We start from the raw sequence: 23,238 nt of genomic DNA on the forward strand, positions 1-23,238 counted from the left end.
GCCTACAATGAGGAGGCAGTGATAGAGAGGATCTCTCTCCTTCTCGGCTCTCCGTAGTATAAATCTGACTCATTCGATTACACGGCTCCTCTAGAGGGCTTCAAGGTAACGCAACGGCCCCAGACTTATCGCTCCTGCAAGCCGTGCTGCCCGTCCGAGCGGAGGCGATTTACTGCCCGCCACGCCGTGCACACTTCCCCCGGCCCGTAAGTCACGGCATCACGGCGTCACTCTGTCCTTGTGCCCGCTACACTGATGAACAGGCCCCGCCAGGGCCTTAACACCAGGCCCCGCCAGGGCCTTAACACCAGGCCCCGCCAGGGCCTTAACACCAGGCCCCGCCAAGGCCTTAACACCAGGCCCCGCCAGGGCCTTAACACCAGGCCCCCAGACCTCAGATGGCTTCCTAGCATCCCCTAATTGCCCTACCCCTCTCTCCCCACCCCACCCCACCTCTCTCCTCACCCCCTCTCTCCCCACCCTCTCTCCCCCTCTTCTCACCCCCCTCTCTGGTTAAGCAGGCATTATCCTGGCTTGGTCTGACCAGCTTGTGTTAGACTACTGGGCAACATTTCGGTCGTGCTAAAGCAAACGAACGGTGCATAAACCTCATTATAATCGAGCAGTGTGATTTAATTTAAAACTTTTCTAGAACATTGTGCGCTATAGAGAAGCAACTATTTATTGTTCAGTTTACTATAGTTTTAGTGTTTACTACTCTAGTTAAGTAGTCATCTTCTTATAACACACATTGTCGAAGGAACGTTTCAAATTCAATCACACTACAACATTATAATTTACAGTATTTTTGCACATTACACAACTATTTTGCGCTGTGAAAATGTCACACTTCAATTAAGTCTATGGCCCGAGACAGAGATCAGCCTGTAGATACTGTGATACTAAACAGAGATCAGCCTGTTGATACTGTGATACTAAACAGAGATCAGCCTGTTGATACTGTGATACTAAACAGAGATCAGCCTGTAGATACTGTGGGACTAAACAGAGATCAGCCTGTAGATACTGTGATACTAAACAGAGATCAGCCTGTAGATACTGTGGGACTAAACAGAGATCAGCCTGTTGATACTGTGATACTAAACAGAGATCAGCCTGTAGATACTGTGATACTAAACAGAGATCAGCCTGTAGATACTGTGAAACTAAACAGAGATCAGCCTGTAGATAATGTGATACTAAACAGAGATCAGCCTGTAGATACTGTGGGACTAAACAGAGATCAGCCTGTAGATACTGTGATACTAAACAGAGATCAGCCTGTAGATACTGTGATACTAAACAGAGATCAGCCTGTAGATACTGTGATACTAAACAGAGATCAGCCTGTAGATACTGTGGGACTAAACAGAGATCAGCCTGTTGATACTGTGATACTAAACAGAGATCAGCCTGTTGATACTGTGATACTAAACAGAGATCAGCCTGTAGATACTGTGGGACTAAACAGAGATCAGCCTGTAGATACTGTGATACTAAACAGAGATCAGCCTGTAGATACTGTGGGACTAAACAGAGATCAGCCTGTTGATACTGTGATACTAAACAGAGATCAGCCTGTAGATACTGTGATACTAAACAGAGATCAGCCTGTAGATACTGTGAAACTAAACAGAGATCAGCCTGTAGATAATGTGATACTAAACAGAGATCAGCCTGTAGATACTGTGGGACTAAACAGAGATCAGCCTGTAGATACTGTGATACTAAACAGAGATCAGCCTGTAGATACTGTGATACTAAACAGAGATCAGCCTGTAGATACTGTGATACTAAACAGAGATCAGCCTGTAGATACTGTGGGACTAAACAGAGATCAGCCTGTTGATACTGTGATACTAAACAGAGATCAGCCTGTAGATACTGTGATACTAAACAGAGATCAGCCTGTAGATACTGTGAAACTAAACAGAGATCAGCCTGTAGATACTGTGATACTAAACAGAGATCAGCCTGTAGATACTGTGATACTAAACAGAGATCAGCCTGTAGATACTGTGAAACTAAACAGAGATCAGCCTGTAGATACTGTGATACTAAACAGAGATCAGCCTGTAGATACTGTGGGCATGTTGACTGTCTTTAATGTCTGGGCTGTCAGGAGCTGCCTGGTGCCTGTGTTGACAGACCTCTGGACTCCTGGAGTGTCCCTTCCCTCGGCTCCCATCATTTCTGGGTTTGGTGTGTGATGGACAGGACCTTGTCTCACTGCTGTGTCACACACGCACGCACGCACACACACACACACACACACACACACACACACACACACACACACACACACACACACACACACACACACACACACACACACACACACACACACACACACACACACACACACACACACACACACACACACACACACACACACACACACACACACACACACACACACACACACACACACACACACACACACACACACTCCCTCTGCATTAAAGGTCGATAATGTCAGTAAGGGAGCATGTCTGTACTCAGTCAGGACAGTAGGGCAGAATGTCTGTACTCAGTCAGGACAGTAGGGGAGAATGTCTGCACTCAGTCAGGACAGTAGGGCAGAATGTCTGCACTCAGTCAGGACAGTAGGGGAGAATGTCTGCACTCAGTCAGGACAGTAGGGGAGAATGTCTGCACTCAGTCAGGACAGTAGGGGAGAATGTCTGCACTCAGTCAGGACAGTAGGGCAGAATGTCTGCACTCAGTCAGGACAGTAGGGGAGAATGTCTGCACTCAGTCAGGACAGTAGGGGAGAATGTCTGTACTCAGTCAGGACAGTAGGGCAGAATGTCTGTACTCAGTCAGGACAGTAGGGCAGAATGTCTGCACTCAGTCAGGACAGTAGGGGAGAATGTCTGTACTCAGTCAGGACAGTAGGGCAGAATGTCTGTACTCAGTCAGGACAGTAGGGCAGAATGTCTGTACTCAGTCAGGACAGTAGGGCAGAATGTCTGTACTCAGTCAGGACAGTAGGGCAGAATGTCTGTACTCAGTCAGGACAGTAGGGGAGAATGTCTGCACTCAGTCAGGACAGTAGGGGAGAATGTCTGCACTCAGTCAGGACAGTAGGGGAGAATGTCTGCACTCAGTCAGGACAGTAGGGCAGAATGTCTGTACTCAGTCAGGACAGTAGGGGAGAATGTCTGTACTCAGTCAGGACAGTAGGGCAGAATGTCTGTACTTAGTTGGGACACTGATTGGGAGCAAGGTGTAGAGTGTGCTGTCGTTACAGTAATGAGGCATGTACTGTTTGGCGTAATACCTTACATCTCTATGTAACCTATGATCTATAACATAGAGTTGATTTTACCGATTCACACACTGTAGTTGTGAAAACATACACGTCGATCCCTATACATACAGTATATTTTGTTTTATCTTGTGGGTGAGTACTTGATTGACTGTCTGTGTTTTATTGGCAACCTTGTCATGAAAAGATGTTGGAAAAGTCCAATGCTTTCCAGAATATAGCCAGACTGGGTTATATTTTCATTACCCTCCTCCGCAGTTCAGTTCTAGTACATAATTTACAGTTTATAGATTTTTATTTTGTTGCTTTCAGTCTCAAATTTTTTTTTACAGACTATGTTTTACTGTAAGGTCCTTGGAAGTAAATTGTTATAAAGGGACATGAGAAGTAAAATAAAATAGGTGAAACAGTCCTCTAAAAGGAGAGACATTGGTTTTACTTAACAATGGTCTTAAATGATGAAAGAATGGTTTTGGGGACTGTGGTTGCTTTTTTTTCTGTCCCATAAGCCACTGGGAACAATTTTGTCCTTAAAATAAAGTCTTTTCCCAAACTGTTTGGAAGAGTTCTGAAGGAAAAGTCCTAAGGACCCTTCTTGTTCTCGACAAACAGCAAGGAAAGCGTGACACAACATCTCTGGCAAGACACAAGGAAAAAACAGAGACAAAAGAAGGGGTTGTGGGTTTCTTTTAAAGGAAGTTTCTTATTTTTTCCGTCGGTGCTCTTGCCAAGGTCATTGGCACCTTCTAATAACTTGCTCGTTTAATAAACTCCCAGAGTATCTTGTCAAGGTGATGAATAGCGCAGTCAGCCGAGGCTGTATTAAAGGAAACTTGGGAGGGGGAGAAGGAGGGGAGAGGGCGGGATTCTGGACAGTACGGGAGGAAGGAGACATCCTTCACCCCCGACAGACAGACAGACAGACAGACAGACACATTCTCCATGGAGGATCACATTACATACCAATCAGAGATATGAAATGTTCTCAAATTATCTTTGCTATGCATAAGGGTTTGAATGATGTCAACACGATTGTAAGCTGTCACAAAAGCTGTTGGCAAATGACTGCCATTGATTTTTTTTTTTTAAGAATTGTGTTAATGAATGCACGTGTGTGTGTGTGTGTGTGTGTGTGTGTGTGTGTGTGTGTGTGTGTGTGTGTGTGTGTGTGTGTGTGTGTGTGTGTGTGTGTGTGTGTGTGTGTGTGTGTGTGTGTGTCTGTGTGTGTGTCTGTGTGTGTGTGTGTGTGTGTCTGTGTGTGTGTGTGTGTGTGTGTGTGTGTGTGTGTGTGTGTGTGTCTGCAGAGCCTGTCTACTGTGCTGTATTATTGGCCTTAACCATGTTCATGCTTCCCATCTCCAGAGCCCTGTTCAAACAAGGAGTCAACTTTGTGTCAGTGAAGCCCAGCAATGTGGCTTCTGCCTGGGAGATCAAACAGGAAACGCTACCCGGAAGTCCCTCATTGTCCGTGTTCTGCCAGAGGAAGGCCAGCTCTACAGGGGAAAGGTAGGAGCCTTTTCAAAACACTATGACAATATAATGCTGTTATTTACTCCTAATGGTTGGACAGATTACGTTATCCCTGCCGTTTTATCAACTGATTACTGGACAGACCTACTGGACACACAGGAATTTAGTCTTGATCACTAGATGTTATGTTTGCAGATTGCCCACTCGGGCTCCCGAGTGGCGCAGCGGTTTAAGGCACTGCATCTCAGTGCTAGAGGCATCACTACAGACACTGGTTTGATTCCAGGCTGTATCACAGAGGTCTAAGGCACTGCATCTCAGTGCTAGAGGCGTCACTACAGACCCTGGTTTGATTCCAGGCTGTATTACAATCTGCCGTGATCGGGAGTCCCATAGGGCAGCGCACAATTGGCCCAGCGTCGTCCGGATTAGGGTTTGCCCGGGGTAGGCCGTCATTGTAAATAAGAATTTGTTCTTAACTGACTTGCTTAGTTAAATAAAGGTAAAAATAAAAAAAGTAAGTTTACAAATTAAAATTTAGAGTATTACAGGTACTGGCTACATAAAACTACTAGTTTGATTTGAAAACGTCAGCCCCACGGGGACAGCACAGGATCGAAGGTCGGGATCAGCACTACAGGCTTCTGGTAGCTCATAGTGGAGCGCTAAACCTTAACCTCGCCTCACCTCACAGGTGAATATGGAGAGTGAGGGGGTTGGGTTTAAGGGGGCGGCAGGGGGCCTGTGCTGGGAGATGTCTAATTGGCGGACGGGGTGGAGGGTTGAGTGTGGATTGCTCTGGATTTATGCAGGCCTGTTAGCTGTTGGCTAAAGCCTAGAGTGAGCGACCCCTCCCTCCTCCTCCCTCATCCTCCTCCCTCATCCTCCTCCCTCCTCCTCCCTCATCCTCCTCCCTCCTCCTCCTCCCTCATCCTCCTCCCTCCTCCTCCTCCCTCATCCTCCTCCCTCCTCCTCCTCCCTCATCCTCCTCCCTCATCCTCCTCCCTCATCCTCCTCCCTCCTCCTCCCTCCTCCTCCCTCCTCCTCCCCCTCATCCTCCTCCCTCCTCCTCCCTCCTGCTCCCACCCTCATCCTCCTCCCTCCTCCTCCCTCCTCCTCCTCCCTCATCCTCCTCCCTCATCCTCCTCCCTCATCCTCCTCCCTCGTCCTCCTCCCTCATCCTCCTCTCTTCTCTCTCCGTCCTTCTCCCACGTCCTCCTCCCTCATCCTCCTCCCTCATCCTCCTCCCTCATCCTCCTCCCTCCTCCTCCCTCCTCATCCTCTTCCCTCATCCTCCTCCCTAATCCTCCTCCCTCCTCCTCCCTCATCCTCCTCCCTCCTCCTCCTCCCTCACCCTCCTCCCTCCTCCTCCTCCCTCATCCTCCTCCCTCCTCCTCCTCCCTCATCCTCCTCCCTCCTCCTCCTCCTCCTCATCCTCCTCCCTCCTCCTCCTCCTCCTCCTCCTCCTCCTCCTCCCTCCTCCTCCCTCCTCCTCCTCCTCATCCTCCTCCCTCCTCCTCCTCCTCCCTCATCCTCCTCCCTCCTCCTCCCTCATCCTGATCCCTCCTACTCCCTCATCCTCCTCCCTCCTCCTCCTCCCTCATCCTCCTCCCTCATCCTCCTCCCTCATCCTCCTCCGTCCTTCTCCCTCATCCTCCTCCCTCCTCCTCCCTCATCCTCCTCCCTCATCCTCCTCTCTTCTCTCTCCTCCCTTCTTCTACCTCCTCCTCCCTCATCCTCCTCCCTCCTCCTCCCACCCTTTCCTCTGCTGACAAGCTGCACTGGAAATGTATGACCCCAGTGTCATACTAAATCTGTCAGGCCGGCCGGTAATTGCTCAGTCCTCGTACTTCGGGTTTTTATATGCTGGAGAAAATTGGTTCTGGCACTTTAATGCTTCCTCCGATTCAGTTGTTGCCAATAGCCCGTTGCAACTAGTTTCATAATAGTTACAAAATGAAGAGGGTGGAACATAGATTTGTTTGCCAGGTCGTATGGCGAACATCGAGTCTTTCACCGACTCTCGAGAAGGAGGGAGACGGAGACGGAGAGAGAAGAGAGGAGGATGAGGGAGGACGTGGGAGAAGGATGGAGAGAGAAGAGAGGAGGATGAGGGAGGAGGACGTGGGAGAATGATGGAGAGAGAAGAGAGGAGGATGAGGGAGGACGTGGGCGAAGGACGGAGGGAGAAGAGAGGAGGATGAGAGAGGAGGACGTGGGAGAAGGACGGAGAGAGAAGAGAGAAGGAGGACATGGGAGAAGGACTGAGAGAGAAGAGAAGAGGATGAGGGAGGAGGACGTGGGAGAAGGACGGAGAGAGAAGAGAGGAGGATGCGGGAGGACGTGGGAGAAGGACGGAGAGAGAAGTGAGGAGGATGAGGGAGGAGAACGTGGGAGAAGGACGGAGAGAGAAGAAAGGAGGATGAGGGAGGAGGATGTGGGAGAAGGACGGAGAGAGAAGAGAGGAGGATGAGGGAGGAGGACGTGGGAGAATGACGGAGAGAGAAGAGAGGAGGATGAGGGAGGAGGACGGAGAGAGAAGAGAGGAGGATGAGGGAGGAGGATCAGTTACACGGTAGGGGACCAGGAGATAGTAAGGGTGGTGGGTTAGGCTCTAGTCAACCCTAGAGGAAAACCAGAAAGCCCCATGGCAGGTTTTGTAGGTAGAAGAAGAACTCGGACTGGTGTGGAGGAGAGATTTGAGACTCCCTGCTGTTGTTGCATATATAACTGGCAACTTCCGTTCCACTAGTTCCTCAGTGTGTAAACTCTGAGTGGTCATCTCCAGTTCCACTAGTTCCTCAGTGTGTAAACTCTGAGTGGTCATCTCCAGTTCCCCTAGTTCCTCAGTGTGTAAACTCTGAGTGGTCATCTCCAGTTCCACTAGTTCCTCAGTGTGTAAACTCTGAGTGGTCATCTCCAGTTCCCCTAGTTCCTCAGTGTGTAAACTCTGAGTGGTCATCTCCAGTTCCACTAGTTCCATTTAGCAGACGCTTTTATCCAGTTCCAGTCATGTGTGCATAATTCTACTGAGTGGTCCCGGGATCGAACCCACTACCCTGGCGTTACAAGCGCCATGCTCTACCAACTGAGCTACAGAAGGACCACAGTGTGTAAACTCTGAGTGGTCATCTCCAGTTCCCCTAGTTCCTCCGTAGGCCATTCTACACTGCATTGTTCTAAGCCCCAGGCTAGACTGACCCGGGGCTAGATTTTGTTCACACAAGCATTTGTTAGCCCAGGGCTAAGCTTTAGCCCTGGGCTAACGAAGTCACACTTGCCCTCAATGTGTAGGCTTTTGCAACGTTTCTTATTGGACAAATTCAGGAAGTTCCCTCCCCGTCTCAGCTTGTTTTCTTCTGTCTGGTTTCTAGTTAATTGAATGACTTGGGTTGTTGACTGGTGCCCAGGGTTTGACTGAAGGAGGCTGGCATAGTTGCTAGATTCAAGAAAACCATAGATGCCTCCTGGATGATGATGATATTGCGTAGACCATTCAGACGTATAAATGCTACACAGCTAACAGGGGAGTTGCACAAAACGTTTTAGTAGGTATTCAGACAGCATTTTGTCAATATCTCCATTGTGTTAGTGCTGGCTAGTCTGAATTAGAGTATGTGAGTGGAGCTGAGTGCTGGCTGGAGCGTTGTCCTTCTCGCCCGCTCCAATTTCGCTCCAGTAGCGCTGACTTCATTTAACAAACTCAGGGCGTGCCCGGCCCAGCATGCATTTGTAGTCTACTTCTGTGCTGCTATAGCGACTTGCTTTAGCAAGAACTCATGGAGTTCACTAAATATTTTCATAAAGAAACTGATAAAATACTCAGGAGCAAAATAAAGGTGACTTACAAAGATGAGGACCAAGTGCAAGAGAGGGAGTGTGGTGATGTAGTGTCCACTACTAAAGAGAGGGAGTGTGGTGATGTAGTGTCCACCATTAAAGAATCATTGTGGAATCTGAAAAGACATGATAGTGTACTTACTACATGCACATCCTAACAGAAAGGAATGAGGTGGGTAGATAACTAAGTGTGTTGTTGTAGCAAAGTATTTATAAAATAAAAGATATCTGACCTCTTAAAAGTTTGGTTAATTTTGGTTCTATTATCTATACAATAGACCATCATTGATGTTGGATCAATAGGCCTGATGACATACTACCTCTTTCAAGGATCTTTCTGTTTTGATTGGGTTATTTTGCCTAAATTCCTTTAGGCCTACCTATAGACGAATACAAAAACAACTCTGCATCCCTGACAAGAATGGCAAGAGTTTGCCCGAAGGGTGTTGAGCCTCTCCAGTGGCTCTGTAAGCACAGAGAGGGTATTTTCCTCTGCTGTCCTTCTCTCCAAGCACCGTCTGAGAGCCTGAAGGGTGTTGAGCCTCCCCAGTGGCTCTGTAAGCACAGAGAGGGTATTTTCCTCTGCTGTCCTTCTCTCAAAGCACCGTCGGAGAGCCTGAAGGGTGTTGAGCCTCGCCAGTGGCTCTGTAAGCTCAGAGAGGGTATATTCCGCTGCTGTCCTTCTCTTAAAGCACCGTCGGAGAGCCTGAAGGGTGTTGAGCCTCGCCAGTGGCTCTGTAAGCTCAGAGAGGGTATATTCCGCTGCTGTCCTTCTCTCCAAGCACCGTCGGAGAGCCTGAAGCCACGGACTCTGGCCAAACTCATGTTTCTAAAAGTGAATTCAAAGGCCTAATAAGGCCTTTGTCATATCATTTTTTATTTAATTCTAAGTAAGTCACAGCCTTTATGCGCAATTTATAGACTATAATAATTGAATACAACTAAATGTTGTTTAAATGCTGAATGCTTAATGTTTATGGCAGGCTAGTGTGTCACACTCGCAAATGCTTCACAATGTATTTCTTTGTAGGCTCTAGCCTTGAAATGATTTCAATAATAGGCTAATAATAATATAGCCTAAATAATTCATTTTTGTTCCTTCTTAGGCTACGTGTCTGGCTCCTGACCTATTTACAGTGTTTATATGATGTGTAATATGACATGTAGCCTATTTGAAATGATGTGCGCTTCTTACATTCATCTTTTCATGTTGTTTATTCAAATACTTTTCATTCAAATCATATGGTTTGGATTCAATACCAAAATGGTAGATCCAGGTAGTCATAACAATAGATGTGTTGGTTAAATTGGGATTTTAATGAATGGAGTGAATTTGGAACGGCAGTTTTTTCCCCCTGTGAGTGTGGAGCGGTTGGAAAGGAAACGCAGAGGATGAGTGGTTGGAAAGGAAACGTAGAGGATGAGTGGTTGGAAAGGAAACGTAGAGGATGAGTGGTAGGAAAGGAAACGTAGAGGATGAGTGGTAGGAAAGGAAACGTAGAGGATGAGTGGTTGGAAAGGAAACGTAGAGGATGAGTGGTTGGAAAGGAAATGTAGAGGATGAGTGGTTGGAAAGGAAACGTAGAGGATGAGTGGTTGGAGAAACGTAGAGGATGAGTGGTTGGAAAGGAAACGTAGAGGATGAGTGGTTGGAGAAACGTAGAGGATGAGTGGTTGGAAAGGAAATGTAGAGGATGAGTGGTTGGAAAGGAAACGTAGAGGATGAGTGGTTGGAAAGGAAACGTAGAGGATGAGTGGTTGGAGAAACGTAGAGGATGAGTGGTTGGAGAAACGTAGAGGATGAGTGGTTGGAGAAACGTAGAGGATGAGTGGTTGGAGAAACGTAGAGGATGAGTGGTTGGAGAAACGTAGAGGATGAGTGGTTGGAGAAACGTAGAGGATGAGTGGTTGGAGAAACGTAGAGGATGAGTGGTAGGAAAGGAAATGTAGAGGATGAGTGGTAGGAAAGGAAACGTAGAGGATGAGTGGTTGGAAAGGAAACGTAGAGGATGAGTGGTTGGAAAGGAAACGTAGAGGATGAGTGGTAGGAAAGGAAACGTAGAGGATGAGCAGGATTTCCGACTCCTCATCTCTGCTCAAATGCTCTGGTCTGAATACATGAGTGCACATGCTCTTGATTAGATGTTTTGTTTGCAAACCTTTTTGTTTTTAGACATGGTACATTCGATGGGAGTTGAATGTTTTCACGTACATGGTGTGTGAGATATCTCCATCTTCCACCTTATTGATTTGCTGTAACGGACATACAGACTGAAATGAATTCCTGCTGGTTCTGTGTTTTTCATCATTATAAGTTGTGAAACACAATTAAATGTGACTGGTGATATGTTCTGTCTCGTAAACAACGCTTTGTTTTTTTTCTTCAGTGTGACTAGTGTGGGTGTGGGGCATTAGAGAATGAGAGGTTTGGATCCACCCGTCTACATAAAGCATCTCAGTTTAGCCTCTTAGCTCATAATGAATAAGAATACATGGACATGGTGGTACCTGATCCTAGATTAGCATTCCTACTCAGAGACACTTCCTGAATACTGGCCCTGAGGTTACCGTGATGACAGACGACTGTAATGCGGAGTTATGGTCTGGTCTGATACAGCTCTATTTTTGTTTCATCAGACCAGGGGACATTTCTCCAAAATGTATGATCTTTGTCCCCATGTGCAGTTGCAAACCGTAGTCTGGCTTTTTTATGGCGGTTTTGGAGCAGTGGCTTCTTCCTTGCTGAGGGCCTTTCAGGTTATGTCGATATAGGACTTGTTTTACTGTGGATATAGATACTTTTGTACCTTTTTCCTCCAGCTACTTCACAAGGTCCTTTGCTGTTGTTCTGGGATTGATTTGTACTTTTCACACCAAAGTACATTCATCTCTAGGAGACAGAACGTGTCTCCTTCCTGAGCGGTATGACGGCTGCGTGGTCCCATAGTGTTCATACTTGTGTACTATTGTTTGCACAGATGAACGCGGTACTTTCAGGCGTTTGGAAATTGCTCCCAAATATTAACCAGACTTATGGAAGTCTACAATTTTTTCTGAGGATTTATTTTGATTTTCCCATGATGTCAAGCAAAGAGGCACAGAGTTTGAAGGTAGGCCTTGAAATACATCCGCAGATACACCTCCAATTGACTCAATTAGCCTATCAGAAGCTTCTAAAGCCATGACATCATTTTCTGGAATTTTCCAAACTGTTGAAAGGCACAGTCAACTTAGTGTATGTAAACTTCTGATCCACTGGAATTTTGATACAGTGAATTATAAGTGAAATAATCTGTCTGTAAACAATTGTTGAAAAAATTACTTGTGTCATGCACGAAGTAGTGGTCCTAACCGACTTGCCAAAACTATAGTTTGTTAACAAGAAATGTGTGGAGTGGTTGAAAAACGAGTTTTAATGACTACAACCTAAGTGTATGTAAACTTCCGACTTCAACTGTATTTGAGAGTTTATTGTATAGATGAGGTGAATATATTGATGAGAGGTTTATATATTAATGAGAGGAAAGGGCCTTCTCAAACTGTTTACACAAAGTTGGAAGCACAGAATCATCTATAATGTCTTGTATGCTGTAGCATTAATATTTCACTTCACTGGAACTAAGGGGCCTAGCCCAAATCATGAAAAACCATTAAAAACAGCACCAGAGCATTATGTCAACTCCACCAAACTTTACAGTTGGCACTATACATTGGGGCAGGTAGCGTTCTCATGGCATCCGCCAAACCCAGATCCGTCCGTCAGCCTGCCAGATGGTGAAGCTTATGGTGATCTTAGGCTTGTGTGCAGCTGCTTGGCCATGGAAACCCATTTTATGAAACTCCCGACAAACAGTTATTGTGCTGACGTTGCTTCCAGAGGCAGTTTGGAACACGGGAAGTGAATGTTGCAACTGAGGATAGACGTGCTACTCTCTTCAGCACTCAGTGTTCCCATTTTGTGAGCTTGTGTGTCCTACCACTTTGCGGCTGAGCCGTTGTTGCTCCAAGACATTTCCACTTTACAATAACAGCACTAACAGTTGACCTTGGCAGCTATAGCAGGGCAGAAATCTGACGAACTGACTTGTTCGAAAGGTGGTATCGATCCTCCACCACATTTGACTTGTTGGGAAGGTGACACTGATCCTCCACCAAATTTCACAGTGGGTGTGAAACACTGTGGCTTGTTGGCCTCTCCAGGTCTCGCGCCCACTGTGACATTTGGTGGAGGATCAGTGATGATCTGGGGGTGGTATAACAAGGCTGGAATCAGGCAGATTTGTCTTTGTGAAGGACGCATGAATCAAGCCATGTACAAGGTTGTCCTGGAAGAAAACTAGCTTCCTTCTGCTCTGACAATGTTTCCCAACTCAGAGGATAGTTTTTTCCAGCAGGACAATGCTCCATGCCACACAGCCAGGTCAATCAATGTGTGGATGGAGGACCACCAGACCAAGACCCTGTCATGTCCAGCCCAATCTCCAGACCTGTACCCCATTGAAAACCTCTGGAATGTGATCAAGAGGAATATGGATTGTCACAAGCCATCAAACAAAGCCGAGCTGCTTCAATCGCCCAACATCAATGTGAAAGAGAGAGAGAGCATGTCAAGACGCATGAAAACTGTGATTGAAAATCAGGGTTATTCCACCAAATATTGAGTTAAAACATTAGTATTGTGTTGTTTCAAAATGAATATAAACTTATTTTCATTGCATTATTCGGGGTCTGACAACAGTGCATATTTTTGGTTATTTTGACCGGTTGTCATTTTCTGCAAAGAAATACTCTAAATGACTGTAACGCTCGTCTGTGATGGAAGAAGAGGAGGACCAATGTGCAGCGTGGTAAGTGTCCATATTGATAATTTATTATCATGAACACAAAGACAAGATAACGAGGACGAACTAAACAAAACAGTCCTGTACGGTGAATGCACAAACCAGAAAACAATCACCCACAAACACAGGTGGGAAAAGGCTCCTAAGTATGATTCTCAATCAGAGACAACTAACGACACCTGCCTCTGATTGAGAACCATACCAGGCCAAACACAAAAACACCACATAGAAAAAGGAACATAGACAACTCACCCAACTCACGCCCTGACCATACTAAAACAAGACATAACAAAAGAACTAAGGTCAGAACGTGACAATGACAATATTTTTTTATCAGGAATTAGAGAGAAATGCTGTCAGTAGTTTAAAGAAAAAAAAACATTTTTTTTTTTACCCAAACACTTACCTATAAATAGTAAATCCAGAGAATCTGGTAACTTTGCAGTGGTCTCTTCATTTTTTCCAGCTGTATTTATTAATCGCTCAGCTACAGTGGGGAGAACAAGTATTTGATACACTGCCGATTTTGCAGGTTTTCCTACTTACAAAGCATGTAGAGGTCTGTAATTTGTATCATAGGTACACGTCAACGGTGAGAGACGGAATCTAAAACAAAAATCCAGAAAATCACATTGTATTATTTGTAAGTAATTAATTTGCAGTTTACTGCATGACATAAGTATTTGATCACCTACCAACTTGTAAGAATTCTGGCTCTCACAGACCTGTTAGTTTTTCTTTAAGAAGCCTTCCTGTTCTCCACTCATTACCTGTATTAACTATACCTGTTTGAACTTGTTACCTGTATAAAAGACACCTGGCCACACACTCAATCAAACAGATTACAACCTCTCCACAATGGCCAAGACAAGAGAGCTGTGTAAGGACATCAGGGATAATCAGGGATAACATCTATATATCAACCTCATCTATATATAAACCTCATCTATATATAAACCTCATCTATATATAAACCTCATCTATATATTTTCCTCATCTATATATTAACCTCGCATCTATATATTAACCTCATCTATATATTAACCTGATCTATATACAGTATTTACCTCATCTATATATTAACCTCATCTATATATTAATTTAATCTATATATTAACCTCATCTATATATAAACCTCATCTATATATTAACCTCATCTATATATTTACCTAATCTATAAATTAACCTGTCATCAATATATTAACCTCATCTATATATTTACCTAATCTATAAATAAACCTGTCATCTATATATTAACCTCATCTATATATTAACCTGATCTATATACAGTATTTACCTCATCTATATATTAACCTCATATATATATTAATTTAATCTATATATTAACCTCATCTATATATTAACCTCATCTATATATTTACCTAATCTATAAATAAACCTGTCATCTATATATTAACCTCATCTATATATTGACCTCTCATCTATATATTGACCTCTTGCTTTCCTAGTTCTCTGTGAATTGACAAGGGCCCATAAGGCATTCGGGTACTATTTGAATGATGCCACAAATAAGAGGACTGTAAATATCATAACAGATAACATATTGTCTGTAAAGAAAAACTGATCTATAACCGCAAAGGCTCATGAATGACATGTGACGTAATTTATGCTCTATGGAGACAAACAATATATTATTGATCAGTTTTTCAAGTAACGTCTGGAGGAAAATGTATGTTTTAAAGTACATTTTCTGCAATTCTACACATTTGCAACGGGGTGTAGAGAAATTGTTCCAGTTAGCTGACATGGCTAATTGTGACTGACATAACAAGAGAGAAACTGCAGATGCACAACCACATTTCGAAAATGCACCTTTTTGTATTCTACTATTCTAACTGTCAGGATTAATTTGAGCCCCCAAATGATTTCCTAAGAATTAAAATAAATAGAAACAACATTTATTTATTGCTACATTTTTTGGGGGTTGAAGAATTTTGGATGTTGATCTGGGGGGGTATGCGGGCCACCAGTTTTCCATCCCTGCTCTATATCCTGGTGCTTAATAAAATGAATAATAATGTGCAGTCATAAAAATGCAATTTTCCTCCGACAGGGATGACAGACCGCAGAAGTATGTTACATAGGGCGTAGGAGGCCATTTATGACACACGGCCTTATATGGTCGTAAGTAGAGAACACAGAGATAATCGTCAAGTAGCTATGAAATGGTCCTGTGTGAATCACATGGTAGAGCATGGTGATAGCAACACCAGGGTTGCAGGTTCGATTCCCGCTGGGGCCACCGATGTGAAAATGTACATCCTAACTGTTGTAAGTCGCTTTGGATAAAAACAAAAATTGTCTGATAGATGACATATAAGAGATGTTTCATATTTTAAAAAGGTTTGGTGTCTTTTACAAATCATGTTAAGAATTTATCCCAAATCAAGAGCTGTTAACTATAGCGGTTTAACTGTAACTATAGCGGTTTATGTACATTGTTCGACATGAAAAACATAATCCTGTGTAATAATCCTACATTTTCACTTAACCATTTTTTATGTTTCATGAATATTACAAATGGGCTGGTCAGCCATGACGTGTTTATTACATGTAAATCAATGTAACGTTGATGTCATTCTTGAATTAAGATCATGAATACATTTTGATTGGTTTAGCATATTTAGATACAGGCAACGCACATGATTCAAGTAAGAATTGTTTAAAAGGTGGGTAATGAGCGGTGTCAAGCTGCATGCCGAATACGTGGTTGGAAAAACACGGGTCAAACATGTAACGTGCAATTCCTAACGAGTGTTCCCTAACGAGTGTTCCCTAACGAGTGTTTCCTAATGAGTGTTTCCTAACGAGTGTTTCCTAACGAGTGTTCCCTAACGAGTGGTTCCTAATGAGTGTTTCCTAACGAGTGTTCCCTAACGAGTGTTCCCTAACGAGTGTTTCCTAATGAGTGTTCCCTAACGATTGTTTTTACTAACGAGTGTTCCCTAACGAGTGTTCCCTAACGAGTGTTTCCTAACGAATGTTTCCTAATGAGTGTTTCCTAACGAGTGTTCCCTAACGAGTGGTTCCTAATGAGTGTTTCCTAACGAGTGTTCCCTAACGAGTGTTCCCTTATGAGTGTTTCCTAACGAGTGTTTCCTAAAGAGTGTTCCCAAACGAGTGGTTCCTAACGAGTGGTTCCTAACGAGTGTTCCCTAACGAGTGTTTCCTAACGAGTGTTTCCTAACGAGTGTTCAATTTTCATACATGTAAGTCTAAGAGCTCCATTTTACACTCAGTGCAGCCGGCGCAGTTTGCGAAAACCCTGTAAGATTTGAAATAGAAAGGGGGCAAGTGGCTGTCATTCAAAAATGGAACACTGCAGGTTGATTTGTAAAGAGCACGGTTGCTTCACCATAGACTGCATCTGCTTTAAGAGGACTGAGATGTTAAACCTAATAGTCTCTATTTAAATTGACAAGAACATATGTTACGATGGTCACAATATAAACCTCTACCTACAATATTGACCAACGTTTTTATTTGCTAATAATGAATTATTGATATCTTTACATTTTCTGAAACAAAATACTCTGCTACCACTCTGTCATAGAATTGATTGTTTGTTTGTTGACTTTTGCAGAATGAGCTGTTTTTGACGTTACATAAAAGCTTCAATAATGCAGGCAATGAGGTGCTCAGTGCTGAGTGTGAATCTGAAATGACATCCTATTCCACTATGAGCCCTGTTTTAAAGTAGTGCACTACGTAGGGAATATGGTGCCGACCACCAGGTGGAGAGTGTTATGGTTAGTTAGGGTAAGGGGTATGGGTTAGGGTAAGGGGTAAGGGTTAGGGTAAGGGGTAAGGGTAAGGGTAAGGGTAAGGGTAAGGGTAAGGGTAAGGGTAAGGGTAAGGGTATGGGTATGGGTATGGGTATGGGTTAGGGTAAAGGAGAAGGTTAGGGTCAGGGTTAGGGTTAGGGTCAGGGTCAGGGTCAGGGATAGGGTTAGGGTATTGGCAAGGGTTAGGGTAAGGGTAAAGGTAAGGCATAGGGTTAAGTTAAGGGTTAGGGTAAGGTTAAGGGTTAGGGTAAGGGTAAGAGTAAGGGTAAGGGTTAGGGAAAGGGTAAGGGTTAGGGTAAGGGTAAGGGTAAGGGTAAGGGGTAGCGTCTGCTAAATGACTTAAATGTAAATGTAAATGGTAAGGGTAAGGGTAAAGGTAAGGCATAGGGTTAATGTAAGGGTTAGGGTTAGGGTGAGAGTTAGGGTAAGGGTGAGGGTGAGGGTACGGGTAAGGGTAAGGGTCAGGGTGAGAGTGAGGGTTAGGGTGAGGGTGAGGGTTAGGGTAAGGGTTAGGGTTAGGGTAAGGGGTTAGGGTAAGAAGTAGAGCTGAGCGATTACCCAACTTCAGTTCAATTATAATTAATTAAATTTTGTTCTGTAAGCTCAATGCTGTACAAGTCAGTTGTACAACTGAATGCATTTAACTGAAATGTGTTTTCCTCATTTAACCCGACCCCTCTGAATCAGAGAGGTGCGGGGGCTGCCTTAACTTACATCCACGTCTTCGGCGCCCGGGGAACAGTGGGTTAACTGCCTTGCTCAGGGGCAAAACGGCAGATTTTTACCTTGTTCACCTCGGGGATTCGATCCAGCAACCTTTCAGTTACTGGCCCAACGCTCTAACCACTAAGCGTGATCAAGAGAGGATACATAGAGATACGTTTCTTTGTGGTATCTCTACCTGAAAATACATGATCTAAGTGATTGACAGTTGGTATTCAGCAGTCATGATCTAAGTGATTGACAGTTGGTATTCAGCAGTCATGATCTAAGTGATTGACAGTTGGTATTCAGCAGTCATGATCTAAGTGATTGACAGTTGGTATTCAGCAGTCATGATCTAAGTGATTGACAGTTGGTATTCAGCAGTCATGATCTAAGTGATTGACAGTTGGTATTCAGCAGTCATGATCTAAGTGATTGACAGTTGGTATTCAGCAGTCATAAAAGTATATTTGATTTACTTTGAGGACGACTTAAAATAGTGATTTTGTCAGACAGCTTAGTCAGCAGCTCTGTTAAGATTAGATGATCATTTGTATTGAAATAATAAGATAAAATCTATACAGTTGAGATGATTAAATATAAAAGTACTAAACCTCTTTCTAAAAGCTTCACTTATTCAACCCTTATATGGTTCTCCAGTAGATTACTAAGAAAAGCTTAAAAAATGGCCTTTTTGCGTTTGTGCAGATTGCCATGTCTCATTTTTTTTTTTGATTAATTGAAAATGGAACATTTTTCAACGTATCTCTCTTCTTCAAACAAGCGTTGCAGAACCGGCTACAGTTTAAATGTCATCGCCCCGAGGAGACAGAACCACGTTAACACAAATATTGTGGCTGAACTCAAATATACAGGTTGATAAAAGACCTGTATTTATGGAAAATGTGTTTGAAAGGTGTATTTTGTTTTTAAATTATATTGTAAATTGGAATGGTTATGTCTTGTATGGAGTTGTCAGAATTGTACGGGAAGGTCAATCCAAGAGTACAACCAATTGATTACAGCAATACCCCAAAAGTGGAGGAGGAAGGGAACTGGTCTGTCTGCCCAATATAAAGGATCAATACTGGAGGAGGAAGGGAACTGGTCTGTGTGCCCAATATAAAGGATCAAAACTGGACTGTCTGCCCAATATAAAGGATCAATACTGGAGGAGGTAGGGAACTGGTCTGTCTGCCCAATATAAAGGATCAATACTGGAGGAGGAAGGGAACTGGTCTGTCTGCCCAATATAAAGGATCAATACTGGAGGAGGTAGGGAACTGGTCTGTCTGCCCAATATAAAGGATCAATACTGGAGGAGGAAGGGAACTGGTCTGTCTGCCCAATATAAAGGATCAATACTGGAGGAGGTAGGGAACTAGTCTGTCTGCCCAATATAAAGGATCAATACTGGAGGAGGTAGGGAACTGGTCTGTCTGCCCAATATAAAGGATCAAAACTGGAGGAGGCAGGTGGCAGCGGGAGGAGGAAGGGAACTGGTCTGTCTGCCCAATATAAAGGATCAATACTGGAGGAGGTAGGGAACTGGTCTGTCTGCCCAATATAAAGGATCAATACTGGAGGAGGTAGGGAACTGGTCTGTCTGCCCAATATAAAGGATCAATACTGGAGGAGGTAGGGAACTAGTCTGTCTGCCCAATATAAAGGATCAATACTGGAGGAGGTAGGGAACTAGTCTGTCTGCCCAATATAAAGGATCAATACTGGAGGAGGCAGGTCTGTCTGCCCAACTGGCTGTCTGCCCAATATAAAGGAGGAGGAGGTAGGAACTGGTCTGTCTGTCTGCCCAATATAAAGGATCAAAACTGGAGGAGGCAGGTGGCATGGTCTGTCTGCCCAATATAAAGGATCTAAACTGGAGGAGGCAGGTGGCAGCGGGAGGAGGAAGGGAACTGGTCTGTCTGCCCAATATAAAGGATCAATACTGGAGGAGGAAGGGAACTGGTCTGTCTGCCCAATATAAAGGATCTAAACTGGAGGAGGCAGGTGGCAGCGGGAGGAGGAAGGGAACTGGTCTGTCTGCCCAATATAAAGGATCAATACTGGAGGAGGTAGGGAACTGGTCTGTCTGGGAACTGGAGTCTGTCTGCCCAATATAAAGGATCAATACTGGAGGAGGTAGGGAACTGGTCTGTCTGCCCAATATAAAGGATCAATACTGGAGGAGGTAGGGAACTGGTCTGTCTGCCCAATATAAAGGATCAAACTGGAGGAGGCAGGTGGCAGCGGGAGGAGGAAGGGAACTGGTCTGTCTGCCCAATATAAAGGATCAAAACTGGCAGAGGAATAAAAATAGCATAAATAGGAAAGAATATCAGTTTCATTTGAGGACCAGGATGTTGACAGCTGTGCCGTACAGATTGTAAAATAGTTGAGAATAGATTTTTGATGTACTGATTCCATGGTACAGGGTGTATGAGTTGATATTCAAGACTTCGTGCTTTTCAGCTAGAATTATCGTACAGAATTCATGCCACCAACAATATTTAGAGCACAGTCATTGCAGCTCTGCAGATTTTGTTGTGAGGGTAGAGAATCAATAGACCATTTGTTCTGGTATTGCCCTTCAGTAGCCTTTTTCTGGGCTCAGGTTCAGGAATGGCTGAAAAAGCATAACATGAATCTATTGACCCTAGAAATAGTACTGTTAGGAGATCTGGAGAGACCCGATCAGTCAATTAATTATATACTAATACTCGTAGTAAAAGTATTTTTCCTCAACTCGTAATCTGGGGATTCTATTTGATTAGATAGATTGAAATTGTATGTTAAACATTACAGCATAGTTGAAATATATATCCTGCGTAGAAATCTGAGATGGTGTCCAGCAGAGATAGGTGGGATGGGGGCGGCAGGGTAGCCTAGTGGTTAGAGCATTGGACTAGTAACCGAAAGGTTGCAAGTTCAAATCCCCGTGGGTTAACAGGCAGTTAACCCACTCTTCCTAGGCCATCATTGAAAATAAGAATTTGGTCTTAACTGACTTGCCTAGTTAAATAAAGGTAAAATAAAAATAAAATGGGCTGAGGGAAGTTAGGGGTTGTGGAGTTGGAGACAAGTGGTAGTGGAGATGCTGGGTGGGGGATAGAATGACTGTTAAAAAAAAACAGAAAGTGAGTTTGAATGACACTGAGGGTTGTTACAGCGTATGTCTGTTTGCCTGAGGCTTACGCCGCACAGGTGGTTATACGCGTGTACACACACACACACACACATAAATAGTGTCATACATGCCCTCCAACATATTCAGACGGCTATTCTGATTTTTGTTGTCCTTGGTCTTTAGTTTTTGCATTGTTGTTTTCTGCTTGGGATGGACCGGGGCTCTTGGGGGTGGACCGGGGCTCTTGGGGGTGGACCGGGGCTCTTGGGGGTGGGGAATGGAGTTATTACATTTTGTTTAATTATTGGGAACGGGGGGGGGGCGTCTTGGATGGGAGAAAGCTCTGTAGGAACTATGGGAGGGGGGGCTCTTAGAGGGCCGGTGGGCTGGCGGTTGGGAGCTTGGGCTGGTGGCTGATAGGTTGCTGCTTCGGGGCGTGAGGTAAAACAACTGAAATCAAAGTTAAATCATGTGAATTAATGATGGTTAATAGGTCATAAGCAGTGATGGACAGTTACTAGCATCGTGTGAATTAATGATGGTCAATAGGTCATAAGCAGTGATGGACAGTTACTAGCATCATGTGAATTGTATTCATTGTTTTATTCTGTGTTGTTACAGCATTCAACCCACGTAAAGCATAGTGCATTTAATATTTTTAAAAAAAAGAAGTTTGAAACCGAAATTTAAAAAACTTGATTATTTTTTAATCATTTAACCGGAACAGAACCAACCTCAAAAAGAAAGAATCGCTAAGCACTGGCCAGGTGAAGAGTGTTGTGGTTAGGTAGGGTGAGGATTAAATTCATTGTGGTGTTTGGTTAATGATGAGGTTGGGGGTTAAATTCATTGTGGTGTTTGGTTAATGATGAGGTTGGGGGTTAAATTCATTGTGGTGTTTGGTTAATGATGAGGTTGGGGGTTAAATTCATTGTGGTGTTTGGTTAATGATGAGGTTGGGGGTTAAATTCATTGTGGTGTTTGGTTAATGATGAGGTTGGGGGTTAAATTCATTGTGGTGTTTGGTTAATGATGAGGTTGGGGGTTAAATTCATTGTGGTGTTTGGTTAATGATGAGGTTGGGGGTTAAATTCATTGTGGTGTTTGGTTAATGATGAGGTTGGGGATTAAATTCATTGTGGTGTTTGGTTAATGATGAGGTTGGGGGTTAAATTCATTGTGGTGTTTGGTTAATGATGAGGTTGGGGTTAAATTAATTGTGGTGTTTGGTCAATGAAGAGGTTGGGGGTTAAATTCATTGTGGTGTTTGGTCAATGATGAGGTTGGGGGTTAAATTCATTGTGGTGTTTGGTTAATGATGAGGTTGGGGGTTAAATTCATTGTGGTGTTTGGTCAATGATGAGGTTGAGGGTTAAGTGTGCTGTGGTGTTTGGTCAATGATGAGGTTGGGGGTTAAATTCATTGTGGTGTTTGGTCAATGATGAGGTTGGGGGTTAAATTAATTGTGGTGTTTGGTCAATGATGAGGTTGGGGGTTAAATTAATTGTGGTGTTTGGTCAATGATGAGGTTGGGGGTTAAATTCATTGTGGTGTTTGGTCAATGAAGAGGTTGGGGGTTAAATTAATTGTGGTGTTTGGTCAATGATGAGGTTGAGGGTTAAATTAATTGTGGTGTTTGGTCAACGATGAGGTTGAGGGTTAAGTGTGCTGTGGTGTTTGGTCAATGATGAGGTTGAGGGTTAAATTAATTGTGGTGTTTGGTCAATGATGAGGTTGAGGGTTAAGTGTGCTGTGGTGTTTGGTCAATGATGAGGTTGGGGGTTAAATTAATTGTGGTGTTTGGTCAATGATGAGGTTGAGGGTTAAGTGTGCTGTGGTGTTTGGTCAATGATGAGGTTGAGGGTTAAGTGTGCTGTGGTGTTTGGTCCATGATGAGGTTGAGGGTTAAGTGCGCTGTGGTGTTTGGTCAACGATGAGGTTGGGGGTTAAATTAATTGTGGTGTTTGGTCAATGATGAGGTTGAGGGTTAAGTGTGCTGTGGTGTTTGGTCCATGATGAGGTTGGGGGTTAAGTGTGCTGTGGTGTTTGGTCAATGATGAGGTTGAGGGTTAAGTGTGCTGTGGTGTTTGGTCAATGATGAGGTTGAGGGTTAAGTGTGCTGTGGTGTTTGGTCCATGATGAGGTTGAGGGTTAAGTGCGCTGTGGTGTTTGGTCAAC

General features: G+C 44.0%; 1 protein-coding gene across 1 annotated transcript in view; it reads left to right on the plus strand.

Annotated features, from left to right (window-relative positions):
* si:dkey-215k6.1 (transmembrane protein 132C) overlaps positions 1-23,238 on the plus strand; it is a 457,103-nt gene that overhangs the window by 231,625 nt on the left and 202,240 nt on the right. The window contains exon 3 of the mRNA XM_046348143.1: positions 4,634-4,777. Coding sequence (XP_046204099.1) covers positions 4,634-4,777 — 144 coding nt within the window. The remainder of the gene's footprint in view (positions 1-4,633; positions 4,778-23,238) is intronic.

Source organism: Oncorhynchus gorbuscha, linkage group LG04, assembly GCF_021184085.1.
Source record: "Oncorhynchus gorbuscha isolate QuinsamMale2020 ecotype Even-year linkage group LG04, OgorEven_v1.0, whole genome shotgun sequence".
Classification (NCBI taxonomy): domain Eukaryota; kingdom Metazoa; phylum Chordata; class Actinopteri; order Salmoniformes; family Salmonidae; genus Oncorhynchus; species Oncorhynchus gorbuscha.